The 14824-nt window shown below is 40.2% G+C and overlaps 1 protein-coding gene across 1 annotated transcript; it reads right to left on the bottom strand.

Annotated features, from left to right (window-relative positions):
- Positions 1-402: 402 nt before the first annotated feature.
- On the bottom strand, positions 403-14768 carry LOC101482381 (tyrosine-protein kinase CSK). The gene is made up of 13 exons (XM_004567710.4): positions 14276-14768; positions 7187-7286; positions 6981-7094; positions 6774-6886; positions 4431-4650; positions 3547-3640; positions 3332-3397; positions 2819-2918; positions 2644-2734; positions 2486-2559; positions 1828-2023; positions 1630-1716; positions 403-1427 (listed from the first exon to the last, which is right to left on the bottom strand). The coding sequence occupies exons 2-13, from the start codon at positions 7199-7201 to the stop codon at positions 1242-1244; spliced, it is 1356 nt and encodes a 451-aa protein (XP_004567767.1). The 5' UTR covers positions 7202-7286; positions 14276-14768; the 3' UTR covers positions 403-1241.
- Positions 14769-14824: the final 56 nt, after the last annotated feature.

The following is a 14824-nucleotide window of genomic DNA, read 5'->3' as shown; positions in this document are numbered from 1 at the left end:
GTCGGTACATTGTTGTAGCTAATTGTATTCTCATTCATCACCTGATGGCAATGTTTCATTATTCAAGAAAGTAGCAATATCAAACAAATTTATGGTCATTAAAATATACTCAGAGGATCACGTGCCCATTTCTGAATGGGAAATTAAAGACATAACCGGTGCTGTGTATATGCATTTAAAACATGTAGCTTCTGTGGAGCAAATTTCTTTTTTGTATGGGATGTAGATTTTTTTTTTTTCAAAAGTAATGGATAGTAGTTTATTATTGCTGCATAGATAATGAGTATCTTCAAAAAGTCTTCAAATACATCCAGTGAAATAGAAAATAGCAATTTACAATTTAAAAACTGTTAAAACTTTTAATATAATTTCAAAAGAATGTTAAAAAAATTATTCAGAAAATATTTTCAAAAAGGTTTTTTGGTTTGTTTGTTTTTTTATTGTTGAAAACGACAGTACAGTACAAGTATTAACATTCTCTGTTTCTCTTTCTCACAAAATCCTGATAGTTTGCTCAAATCCCAAAATATTGTCTGATAAAACATTTTAGGATGTCAGATGAAAAACCTTTTCCTTTTCGACTCACGGGAGGATGAAAACGTAGTCATAAAACATTTAATATCATACAAGAGAAAAAAGATAAAGTTGGATAATTATTATTCTTTCTTTGAAATTTTGTCCTTTAAGCAAAAAAAATCCAACATTCATGCAAAAATGGTGTACCTGATATCATTAGGAGAAAAATCCCCCAAAAAAGACAACGACGTATCAAAATTGCAATTCTACTATTGAAGCATCTTTCAGTTTTAAACAGATTCAGTCGGCTGAGTCAAATTAAGTTACTTTTTACAGGTTCGTGAAATTAAAAGGACACTACCGTTACGTTAAGGATGTTGATGTAAAGGACAAAAAAAAGACGTGGAAGCACGTCAAGGCACTGGTTCTGAGGCAGCACTGTGTTCTAAGGACAGACTTGTTGATGACAGTTAATCATTCACTCTGGATAACAAAGTGCAAGAAGACGAGACGAGAAAAACCTGATGGCGCCACTCGACTAAGAAAGTCACTGCAGTCTGAACAACCTGATGTTTGCTAAAAAAGCACAATGAAAACAGTATTTGTTGTGAATTTTGCCAAATTGTACAGTCCTTGTGAGATTTTTTTTTTAAATTCCACAGTTATGGTCTCAGTGGTCAAAATGAAAAAAGAGGATCTATGTTGTGTCTGTTTTGTCAGATCCCTCATTGTCTTTTTCCCATCCCTTGGGTGATATGCTGAATCCACTCTTTCAACATCTGAAAACTTGGTCGGGCGGCGGGATCCAGGTTCCAGCACTGTTTCATGATGTTATACACGACTTCAGGACAGCCATCAGGACAGTCCATTTTGTAGCCTTTCTCCACTCGAGGCACTACATCCTTTAATGGCTACGGGAAAGACCAGATTTGTTTGTTGAACATTTTGGTCCTTTAAACCTAGGGCTATACTCATAACACATATATGGATGTTCGAGAGCGATCACAAAGTACTATTATTATTGATTTTGAATTTTAAAAAGTCATTGTTTTCCTAATCCAAAGCTGTTATTCCAGCATATTTTTTTATGCACAAAAACAAACTGATACTTACAATTCTCGGATAAGGAACTCGGCCAAAAGAGTAAATCTCCCACAGCAAAATACCGTAGCTCCAAACATCTGATTTGGTGGAAAATTTCTAATGACAAATAGAAAAAAAAGGATATTAAGAGTTTATTTCACTGTGTTTTGGATACACAAACTATGCACGGCAAAGCACACGGCTCAGAACAGCTCTAAAGCAGCGCACCTTTTCTCTCAGTGCTTCAGGTGCCGTCCACTTCACGGGGAGCTTAGCGGTATCCTGAGTGGAAGAGGCCTCCTTGGTCAAGCCAAAATCACTGACTTTAGCCATGTTGTCCTCTGACACGAGAACGTTTCGTGCGGCTAAGTCTCGGTGAACAAAGTTATTGGTCTCCAGATACGCCATGGCTTCACAGACGTCTCTGTGAAAGTAAAAGAAAAAGTAACAAACGCCAGGCTCAGGCGTGTCGAATCAACTTTTTGTCATGGCACGAAAATAAAAAAAATTTAAAAAATTAAATAAATGAAACTACTATAACTGATTTCTACCATTCAGTGGGAAGATAAAAGGGCCTTTTAAGATAATAAAATAACCCTTTTATTTGCTAACCGTGTTGTCTTTAAATATATGGGCTAAGTGGTCCTTTAAAGAATACCTGATAAAGATTTAAATTCGAATAAACATCAACCACAACTTTAACCTCTTATCTATAGACTCATGAGATATAATCTGCTCTTTGTGCTGCAAAATATGCCCCTCTTTAGAGCTGAATTTCCTCCCTCTCTGATCACTAGCTATTGCAACACCGCTCTGCTAATACTAACATAGCATAAAATACAACAGAATAACTGCCGAAATTGTGGTTCGCTGCAGAAATACTCACAATGCAAAATGTAGGAGAGCTTCTCCACCAAGTACTGTCCGGCCTCTGGAACGTAAATAGTCAACCAAACAGCCCTAACAACAACAACAAAAGCATGTTATATGTTTTATACAGAGTATTCACCACGTCGGGAGATTATCAGACACTCAGCCACTTACCTTTGCCATATACTCAGTAACTATAAAAAGACTTCCGTTCTCCTCCACAATCACTCCAAGCAGCTGTACCAGGTTATCGTGCCGTAGTTGCCTGATGAAGGGGACAAGCAGAGCAGTCAGTACGTGTCTATTTATGTTTCTAAAACGCGCCAGAACAAATGTTTAATTTCCTTACGTCATGACAGAAGCCTCTGCAATAAAGGCCTGCGCTGTGGCGTCGTTTTTGATGCACTTCACAGCTACTTTGGTCCCTCTGTAGTCTCCCACCATCACATCTGAATAATCACAAGCAATGAACTGATCAGTGAAGCTGCCTTTATACGACCCCAAACCAACAGTAAGACGGCAATGCGGCAAATGACATGTTCACAGAAATTAAATTTGAACAGTTTTCTAACTTTTATGTCGATTACAAGGAGAAGAACAGTCCATATATGAACGTCATGGCACAATCTCATGGTTTTCACAGTAATGAAATGAAATTTGGTGGTTCTGCGATGAGGAATATTTAATATTTGGGGCTTAAATGTCTTTTTAGGCAAAATCCTTTACACCCAAATGCAGCATATGATGCGTCACATCTTTATGTTGCTCTGATTTCTGTTTCATGCAAGAAATTAAGACTGGGCTTAAACTCACCATGGAGTTTAAGCTCATCTTAAGTAAACATGAACCCTAATCTACTTACCTCCAAATTCTCCTTTTCCAATAACCTGCTGCAGCTTGAGGTCTTTTCTGCTCAACGACCAGCCGCCTGTTCATCATTGAAAGTAGAAACAGAATTCAGCTGAGACGCAAACAAGCTTTTGATCATCAAGAACAATAAATAAAAGAAAAATGAAAATAATAATAAAAATCCACAATGTCCCTGCTGTACAAGTTACAAAGAACCGGCAAGCTTACTCCTGGAAAATTCATCCTGCGCAGCCACCGTCCCTTCCTCCAGCTTTGGCTTGATTAGTTTGGTGCAGAGGCCATCAGCATCTTTGGTGTAGTGCTACATAGAATAAGAGATAAAATACAGTGCACATGGCCTCATAAGAGCAAAGGAACTTTTACCATGACAGAAACTATCAGAACCACATTCAGAGCTTCAAAGCAGCTTTAGTATTTTGGAAAGAAAATTCCCCCTTCATTTATTTGCAGAAAAAAGCTCAAACCAATTTGAATAGCAACTTTCACTCTGCATCATCTTTTAGAGGATTGGTTTAGAGCACCTAATGAGTACATCTGTGGGTTTCGCTACTTATCTTTGTCCTTCTTATATTGCTTGTGGGTGCTGTAGCTGTATTTTAAAAGAAACTGAAGCTTGAAGTTCAAACCTTTGTGAACTTCTGTAAAAAAACATGAGTAAAACTCATTGAATAGTGTATACCTGTGACCAACAGAGGGCTGCCTGGTCAAATACGGTCAAAACCACATGCAATGGTTGACTGAAAAGCTTCAGTTGGCCAGAACTTACAGACACAAATCTACTTTACTGTGCAGAATAAATAGTATGTTGCTGTTCAAAATAAGCATTTCACACAGGAAAAGCAGTCATTTTGAGAGTAAAGACCTAGTATCTGTTTGAGGTTAGAACTCTGAACCTCAGCATACTGTTCACTTCCTCTTTGATACTTCCTGTTCATTATATGTTCCAGGAACTGCACAGACTCTCTGAACTAGCACAGTAACATGGGGAGGCTAAAACATGCTTACAGTAGACTGATGCTCAATATAGCCTCCTAGAAAATATCAGAAACACTTTGTTTTATTTAGAAATAAAAGCCCAATTTACGCCTTACCTCTACAAGCTGCATGAGGTTTTCAAAATAAGCCTCTTCATCGATGGTGAGCTTGCCGTTGTGGTAGATGATGCGATAGTGCTCCACCTTACCGTCGCAGCTCACACACAGAGTGTAGTCGCCAGGGAAGTTAGTGCTTTCCCGTACCAAGAACAGGCCTGTCTCAGGGGGGTTAAGCAACCGCTCCGCCTGATCCCGAGTTATCTTGCCATGAAACCATCTGGTGGAAGAGGTAGCCAGAAATCAGTACACCGACAAAACCAACAGATCAGCCCAGCAACTCCAAATTCACATCAGCTGTATGTACACGTGACATATCCAATAACAACATATAGACTGTGCCTGCATCCATTCTACTGTCTGCGTCAATCATTAACAAACATTATTAGTTAAATGTCTTCCTCCTATTTTACCCACTTGGATCCAGTCATTCTTAAACTGGGTCTTTTAAAGCCTTAGATGGTTTGATTGTGCATTTCATTTTACGCTTGACTTTTTTTTACTTGTTACACTGTCACGTTCCTTCTTTTTACAAACATATATATTGTAAGTAAATATATATATTTTGTGCATTTGGGAGAAAACAACTGTAACCTTGATGTTTCACTTTCTGTTACTGTTCATACGCTCTATTTTCCATGTAAAGCCACGGCACCAGTGTCTGCTGAACAGATTACATTTATTATTTAAAAAAAAAATGTATTTGGGTATTGTGGTTTTCAGTGTAGCCGCTATATTAAGAGTCGGGATTATAAATAACCACATTCAGTAAACTAACTGGTTCTCGCAGCGCGTTCTTACACGCTAAAAACTGCCTTAAAGTTTGGCTGGTTCATCAAAGGGAAGTTACACTAGCAGGCCTTAATATCAAAGTTTCTTTCTCTCATGCTGACAGGTGTGTTTTGCTCATAGGTTTGTAGCTTCCTGGTACTGGCTGAGTGTTCGGTGGTGTACGCATGTATGCATTTGCCAGATGAAGGTCAAAACAAAAATATTCATTCTAAGAGTGCTGAAGCTGATTTTTTTTTTCAACAACTCAAGCTGAAAGTAATTTTTTTTATAGCTACTGTACCTATTTGTCCATTTTCCCACGTTCCTCACTATTAAAATAATGCTTAGAGCTGTTAATCAGACAACACGTGCAAAGACAGGAAAAGCTAAATCTCCCTTCCTAACACAAAATAAAGGGATATTTGTGGCTGATTATTGCTTTAGTCTTTGAAAAATTTTCATCTTTCCGCGTTTAATCAACCTCACAGTGTTATCACAAACCTTAAATGGGGCTTTAATGCAAATTAAACAACTACTGCCTTCATCATCCAGATATATAGATTAGGGTGATTTGCATATCCACTGCAACCAGTTATACAACAGAGGCTGTCACATATTTAAATGTGGTTTTTGGAATGTACAGCGTATGCATTTGCACTTGGCTCCATACGAAAGTTACATTTAAATATCACACAATAAAGCTTGTTGGAAAGCTTTTCTTTACAGACACAGAAGCAGTTTCCCTCCAAGCTGAAAGGAAAGTATCGTTATAAAGTTTTCCTTTCAGTTCTGTATTACGGGTTCTCATCTTAGCTCGTAATACAGAACTTTTTGAGGTCAAGATCCCCTTTTATCAGTGTAAGCTCATATTCATTACTGGTAATATTTACTGAGAACTGCACACTATGTGAGAGTTGGTTTTCTTTTACTCATTTCCATTTCCAAGAGAAGGCATTTTTTAAAGCAACTGTGAATGAGATATCACATGTCTGAAAGCATACATTTATATATAGCAATTTCCTAATGTTGTAAACCTCAACATCTGGCAATAAACCCATTCTGATTCTGATTCTGATTCTGATTCTGATGAGTTAAGCTCAATACTAGGCACCTTATGCTAAAGGAAAATTATTATCTTATTTGGTTTCTGGTACAGTTCGATTTGCATTAAAGTTTATCAGCAAGTGCGCTCTAAATAAAGCTGGCATTCATACATATGCACATGCCTGCAGCAGCAAACCCATGACGTGGACAAGTGGGGAGATTTTTTAGATTACTTCAGTCTGAAACAGAAAAGAAACAACAGGAAACTGTGCAGAGTTCATGCAAACCTGAGGTGGAAGCAGACAGACGTGCACTGCAATTACAACACAGCCCAACCAAACTGTGGTCTCCATTCACACAACTACTGTGCAATTGCCACGACAAATAGGCCATCAGCCTTCTGCAACCACACAGCCATGGAAGAGGGCAAAGTCAAGCTATTTTAAACACTGCTAAAAACGCCGCACAAAGATGGTGCTGCGGCAAGAGATACAGACAACCGATGCTCATGAGAATCTATATACTTACGGCATTAGACTCAGCTTTCCCCCACTTTTCACACCTTCCCTTTTCTGGACATAGTTGGCTGGGATCGTTCCCTCGCGGCCTGCAGAATTTTTAGCCTTGTACCAGTTTGGATCCTGAAATGCAAAAAGTTTACTGAGCGGCGCCGCATGGCATCAAACACAGAGCTGTGTCTTCATAGAAACGCAGACAACAAAAAAGAAATGTTACCTTTGTGACAACAATGATAGTCAACACGTCTCCTTTGTTAAAGGGCAGGTCCTGCTCTGTTGTGCCTTTGAAGTTATACCTGGCCACACACTCTGTGCCCTGCGGCCATGGGTTCTATAAAAGCGAGGGACGGTCACTGTTTCAGTAAAAATCCATATTTTTTCATTTGTGCTTGCAATTTTTGTCACACACCACCTGGACCTTACCTGGACCTCTGTCATGGTGAGGCGGTTCGATCCTCTCACAGGTGAGGTTTGCTAGCTCCTACCATTAGAGCTGGTAAACACACACGCGCGCACGCAGTACCTGTGAAAGCGAGCAGAAGAGTAACTAGGATGTCCCCCTGTTTACTGATACTGACCCGACCGCAAGCAAATTCTCAGGAAGATAATGAATTTGTGGTTTCGCTGTACGGGGGCACATGGTAATTCGAAGCAAGCAGATGAGCCATTATCACAGCACACTGGAGTAACGTCAGATCAGACAGTGTCGGTAAAAATAACTCGCTCAGACAGAAAGCAGAACTAACAGGTTTTCTTTTTTTAAACACACTTTCACAACTAGTGCATAATGTTTCCATGACGGAGGAAAACAGTGCCAACATAAAGAAGCTCTTTCACTGTAGAATATTTCATACAAAGTAAGAAATGCACTCTGACATGCTAAAAGTAAGAGATAAAGAGACCAAAATGCAACCTACTCCCTACTGTGTATTTCATGTGAAAACCTAGCTTGGTCTGACCTAAAATAAGGCACACACTGGTTCTCCATCTTAAACTCAATGACTGGGCCTTGTAGGAATCAAGATAGCTTTCTTCCAACCCTGGAATGCAAACTTGTGGTGAGATCTGACCAGGCCCCAGGGACTCATCCAGCCCAGCATTACTTTATGTCAATAAAACAGCCACTGTGACACTAACCTTAGGCCTGAGTAACCCCGGGGCCTGTGTTTCCATGATACACACACACATAAACACACAACCAATCAGAGCAAAGACATCATAGTTAAATGATGACCTACAAATTAAGTCATGCTCCACATCCTCCCTCTCTCTTTCCCCCCAAACCCCACTTCCTCTCTTGCTCTATCAGTTCCCAGGAAGAGGTGGCAGGGCTCAAATGGTCAGAGCTCAGGGAAAATCCTGGCTCTGATAAACTGTCACTTTACATGAGGTCACATCCTTTGACATGTCCACTGCAGTGCAGTCAACTTCCTGTACGACATCCCAACTTCTGTACACACCAACTTTAGGGTGGGTTGCTTAGAAACGCGATAAATGAAAAAAATCCTCTTCTCTTATAACGCTTCTTCCATCTGGTGTGTTTTTCTGTTTAAATAAATAGCCCGCCATTTCTCAGACAAGCGTGTGTTTAAAAACTATCACGAGACTGTCATCACACCGCACCATGGGGATGTGATGGATGTGGTCCCTTATGGAGTGGTGCAGCTGTCTCCTGTATCAAGGGACAAAACTATCTGGACACATTTCCCACACCCTTAAGAACAGCCCCACTCTGCTCACCCCAACCCAGCTCTACTATGTGCAGACAGTCAAAGAAAGGCAAAGATAACCGAGCTGCTGTGGGCCAGTTATTCTTGTGTAGGTGTGTTTGTGTGCAGCTGTGGTGTGTGTGTGTGTGTGTGTGTGTGTGTGTGTTTCTTTTTTATCTTTACAAAGACTTTAAAGACAAACAAATTATTGACACACACCAAAATGCAAAACTGTGGTGAGAAAAACATTCTGTCTGTTCATATGGAAAAATAAGAGAGAAGTCAGAAAAGCATGTGATATTTTTAGCCGTGCTGTTGGTGTGGCTATGAAGATCTCACTTTAGGTCTGTGGGTCAGCACATCACAGATCTTGACTTGAATGCTTGAACTAACTATTACAAGTGTTGCTGTGAAAATTTGTGTGTGCATTCACAGGGGCTTCGAGATGACTTCTATACTCTTTGGGCATTTCATCAATTTCCCATGAGCGCAACCTTCTGGTAAGCAAATTCATCAACCTGTTAATGACGAAAGTGCCACATAAACCAACGACAGTACCATCACCCACAGCTTCATGTGGTTTATTCATCATTATTAAATTATTAATTATTAAATAAAATCAATGCTGTAGCAACGACACAATTTTATCCCAACTCGAGCAATCTGGTAATGACCCATGCTTTTACCTTATGTTGCATGATCCTGTGCTTCCCAAACAAATCTCATGCCAAATAAGAACAAACCTCAAAGTCCCTGCTTTATTATTAAAAGAAAACAAGCTTTTTACCACCTAAAACTACATTTAGTAAGCTATTGTTTCTGCATCGTTTATTTTGAAAATATTTTGTCTTATTCTATAATAAGTTTTCAGTATCTTTTAATCTAAATCAGTCAGTCATTGCTCTCACGTCTGCAGCTGGTTCAAAATGCGGCTGCACGACTCCTAACAGGAACTCGAAAAAGAGAGCATATAACCCCCGTGCTGGCCTCTCTGCACTGGCTGCCTGTGTCTTTTAGAGTTAATTTTAAAATTCTTATGTTTGTTTTTAAATGCCTACACAGTCTTGCCCCGCCTTACCTCTCTGAGCTTCTTCATCCCCGCATACCCTGTCGGTCTCTCAGGTCAGCTGACCAGCTGCTCCTGGAGGTACCGAGATCCAGGAGGAAGCTCAGAGGGGACAGGGCCTTCTCTATTGTGGCTCCAAAATTATGGAATAATTTGCCCATGCATGTTAGAGAGGCCCCTTCACTGTCCACTTTTAAATCACGTCTTAAAACCCACTTTTATTCCTTGGCTTTTAACCTCAGTGAGACTTAGTTTCTTTTTTTAATGCAGTAGTTATTTAATTAATGATTTCACTCTTCTTTTATTTGTTTTTTATTTATATCTCATGTAATTTTATTTTACAGTTCCAATGTACAGCACTTTGTGTCAGCTGTGGTTGTTTTAAAGTGCTTTATAAATAAAGTTGATGATGATGATGATGATAAATATATACCTATTTTACATTACTATTATTACATTTTAACTGTGATAACAAAGGAAATCCCCATCTCTAGGATAAATAAAGGAAACGTTATCTCATCTTAGGACAAAGTGTGAACATCGGGCATTTCCCAAATTTAGACCACCAACACTGGCCAAGAGACATCACAGAGAGTCCAAAAGACAGCGTGTGTTAGCTGCCGATTATAAATGAAACAATGTAACCTAGTCCAATTTTAACAAAGAAAAAGAGAGAGAGAATGTAAAGTTGTGTGTTTGTTGTGTCGGGATGTTCAGTATGGAGATCCCAAAAGTGAGGGAGTTGCAAGCACTCTGTTCACTATGATTCAGTTATTATGAAATGTACTTTCTCTGCATTTTATTTTCAGGTAAGCTGTAAAAAAAATCATAATTTTATAGTCACAAGGTTTTTTATAGAGTGACTCGGCACATTGAGGCCACTTAACTCCCATTGTGGCCACTGGGACATTTTTACTTATGTTAGTAAAAGTCAGAGCTGTTGTTTAATATTAAATAGTTTTTTTTGTCAATACATTCAAAGCCAATCCCTACCTGCAGAAGGGAATAATACATTAATATTGTGCATATCATAACTATCATGACCTCTCTAACTAAAGGATAAGCTTACCTAGATTAATACAGTTGACTATTTTTTCAGAAACGTCTGGTGGTAGACCATCTGTCCATACAGCTGTACCCCATTCAATTTAGGATCTATTTCACTACGACCCCAAAATGAAAAGCCGCTGATGTAATACAGGGAACGTCGGGTGTTCGCCAAAGTCGACAATGTTGGTGTACTGTAGGCTGCGACTGTTGGAATAAACTTTTATGACAATGTATCAAATACTTGATGTCACACAGTCCAAACAGTGTGGACAGTTACAGGCTTTTCATATTTTGGCTCTGTGCTTCAGCACATTTGATTTTAAATCCAATATTGGACCTGCTAATTCAATTTTTTTCCACTTTTCATCATCAAGCAAGGTAACAATCCTAAATATAAAACCAGATTATCTAAAGGATTGACTGGCCAGGATGATCACCTGATCCCAGGCTGACTATACTGCATTTTAGGTGTTGAAGACAAGATTAAAGGCAGATAGACACCATACAAGAGATGAAAGTAGCTGGAAGGTTATCGCTAAGCCTCAAAGTATTTTCCCCCCAAAATTGAAATGCATCGTCTTCATATGTATCAGTTATTCCTAAACACTGAATATTTGGGCGCTGTTAAAAGTAGTTTTTTTTCACTACAGATTTAAATGGTGGTTTCCAAATCAGCATTTCCAGATCCACAAGGTTATTTTGTGACTGAAACACATCAAAAGTACAATCATCTGAGTTTTACCTCGAAGCAGGACATTATGCTGACGATGCTCTGAAAGCCACCAGAAGTTGTGGACTGCAACAGAATATGTGTGAGGGAAACCCTTTGTAAAGAGTCTCGTCAAAAGAAGAATGTATCAACGGGGTCAGCAGCTTTTTTCCCCTTTTTTCATATTAATCTCTTCTGGGACGCTGAATGCTTCCCAGCAGCAGGCCACCAGCAGCTGAGTGAACGGGACAGAGCTCATTCTGCCACAGACTCCCACTGCCATTTCCACAGAGCTCTGCATGGAGCCACAGCTTGCTTTTTTTCAGGAAGCAGCAAAGGATCTCATTGTGAGTGAGTCAAATTTCTGCTGACCCCAGTCTCATTAGATCCAACATCATCATCAATGCATCCACTGAGCAGTTTTAAGGGCAGTGATGTGACTTGATCTTTAAATTTTGCTCACTGTTCCGTTTTGTGTTTACTGCTCTACATTAATTGTAGACATAAATCTCATAATTGTGCACATACACAGATATAAGTTGAATGAAGGGAGGCGATGGACAACATTCATTCCCAAAAATAAAAGGAAGCCACAGTCGATTAGTTTAATCATAAAGAGTGACTAATAAATAGTGTTGGACTGTATAACTGCAAAATAAGCTCATACAGCTCTTACATGGTATAATATCGCATGTTCTTGCAGTTTAAAACAATCCTGTTGTCCAAATCAAACCACTGATCAACACTTGTCTCTTGTGCCTTCTTGTGCAAGTCAGTTGCAGTCTTTACTGAACTAATCAGCGGCAGCCTGACTGCACGGAGCAAGACAGGACAAGAATGTAAAAACATCTTCTTTGACCTAAAATCTGCCACTCCCTCATTTACTCACAGACAATAACCGAGGTGAAAATGTTGATTGTGCACGGTGGGAGGCTGGATTAGCTAATTGTTTATTCCCCAGAGCTATCAGAAATGACTCCCTCTTCTTTTAGTCACACATCGAAGACCATGAGATCATAAAATGAGACTGTGGCTCAGGTAGAGTGGGTCTTTGTGTATAAATGGGATGGATCCTGAACCCCCTGTAATAATAGAAAATGCGATGCAGGAAAAAGTATTAAAAACACATGAACGTGGCTTGTGTGTAAAGTGTAGAAAAGCACCGCTCAAATTCAAATTATTTAAAGCATTAAAGCCTGTTGATGCCATAATGATACATCATACAGCGTTTAATTCTTAAGATTTTGCAGGATCGTAAAAATGTGTTGTTAACATTAACCTAGTGGTTCATCTCAGTAAATCATCTGATTGATTCTTTTACTAAAGGCTCCTATCGTTTCTCTAAGTGCAGCAGAGGGCCAGCACTCCAGCCTCATGATGCTCTTCAGTTGCTTTGATACTACTGTCCTGTTAGCAACACTGTAACAGCAGCAGGCAGCAGAGAGAGAAATAAACACTTGACTTTTGTCAACATCCACTGAGCTGCCACCTGGCTGGCACACAGACAGACACATCCAGTGAACAGTAATGAGCACAAAGAGAAGGCTGGTGGGGGTCTATAACAACAGCCAGCAGATGTTCCTGAGAAGGAAGTCACCTCTGCCTTTAGGGGCAGCAGCTGGACTGTGGTGCTTTTGCACAGCTGACTGAAACAAACGTCTGTAGGATCTGAGAGAGGAAGTGCGAGTCCAGTGTTTGGACCCGAAACACAGACCATCATTGTATCACTTTTAATAGCTCAGAGTTTTTCCTGTGACGCTTGGGGTGGGGGGGGGGGGGGGGGGGGGGTGTTAAAAACTAGGTGTGTACTTAAAATAGTATCCAATTTATCATAAACAAACACAAAAGCTAAACTGAGAAACAAGGTTGTTTTCAGCGTAGCAGGAAGAAGGATAAGCGATTGTTAATCAGGGGCAATCCCCTGCATTTTGGCCAGCCAGCCATTCTAGTGAACTTTGCATTTTATTGCCATCCAAAGTTCACATGACGTACCAAACCTCTTCACGCTGGAGAACGTTTGGTCATGTTGACTTCACCAAGGAAACACGGCATCAAAAACACCATATAAGTCGAAACTGCCGTGCCTGAACAGCGGATGGACCTTTCCTCGCTGTGGCGCGATCACATGCAGGCTGTTTTATGGGTGCTGTGTGCACAGCGCAGAGTGAAGTGCAGTGCAAGGCTGCTGCTGCTCATGCAGCCAGGCGTGACACATTATGGTGCAGCAGCAAAGCTTTGCTGCGGTTTTACGAACTTCTCTCCATCCTGTTTCAACAGCTTAATCTTTCTTTACAGTTTATCGTACTCTAAAAGAAGAATCTTTGCTGGTCAGGAGATCCGTTGCTGCACCAGCGCACACTTCACACTTTGTCCGAAAAAGGAGGGAAGTCCCGTTTCAGCGAAAAGGGCATCACCCAGAAAACACACCCGAGAGATGCTCCGCTCAGCTAGATCTCTGATAGCGGAAATGTTGTTTTCTGACGTGCATTAATCGCTTTTTGCCATTTTCTGACGGGTGCAGCCTACCCGACGAACATTTAACAGCGCCGCTCTGCAACTTGTAGCATGCACGTGCACGTGAAAGTGCGCCCACCGTTAACAAAACTTCAAAAAGCTGTCAAAGATCCCAAAGTCCGTGACAGTGGGAATGAATGCTGCTCTCCAGCTCGAAAGCAGATTATTACTAGTCACCCAACATGTTATAACACAGCAATGTGGACAGCTGTGCGCTGCAGCTTCTTCTTCACCCCAGGAAGTCAGAGGAAGTGGTAGAAGTTTGGAGGATGTTAGTAGGGCCACGTCTATAATCGACTCACTTAAGAAAGACTTTTTCATTGTGATGTTTGAATAAACTATCCATGCCCATTCGATATCCTAACATTTATCTCCGCCAGAGCTGTCAGTCACTGCATCTACTTTAAAATAAACAGCACATTTTAAAATTTAAAGGCAGCTCTGTCTCAAACTTGAAATCTTACCTGTTTGCAGGTAAAAGCAGCCGATTTGAAGCGCTTACAGGTGATTCCACACGTTTGTTTTTCCTTCTACAGGAGAGCACAGTTTGCCATTCACGCAATAAATAACCGACAGTCGATGCTGAAGCGCAAAACACATCCAGTCCTGATGAGGAAGAAGTGAAAACTGTCTCAGGTGATCAGAAAACTTGAACGGCACCAAACGAAACTCGACTAAAAACAATAGGCAGCGGCGTTGATGCGTCTCCAGTCAAGACTATTTACAAAACAGACCTATAAATGAAAAAAGACAGCAAAACAAAGTAAACTTCCACAGATGTATCGCCTCTTTTGTGTCGTCCTTCCGTTTAGAGGGAGAAATAAAAACTCCCGCCACGGCGATAAGTATTACTCAGTAAAATCGCGGTGAGTAATTAAAAAGGATTAAACTTAATTTGAGTCAAGTTCGCTCTGCGCTACTCCTTTTCCCCGTCACATTCAAGTTTTTTTTTTTGGCCCCACCTTGATTTTGCGCATGCGCGTTGCTGACAACTAAAAATAAGTCCCCACAGG

The sequence above is a fragment of the Maylandia zebra genome, linkage group LG7 (genome assembly GCF_041146795.1).
Source record: "Maylandia zebra isolate NMK-2024a linkage group LG7, Mzebra_GT3a, whole genome shotgun sequence".
Taxonomy (NCBI): Eukaryota; Metazoa; Chordata; class Actinopteri; order Cichliformes; family Cichlidae; genus Maylandia; species Maylandia zebra.
Note: the sequence above shows the minus strand (reverse complement) of the source record. Positions and strands in the feature narration are given on the sequence as shown.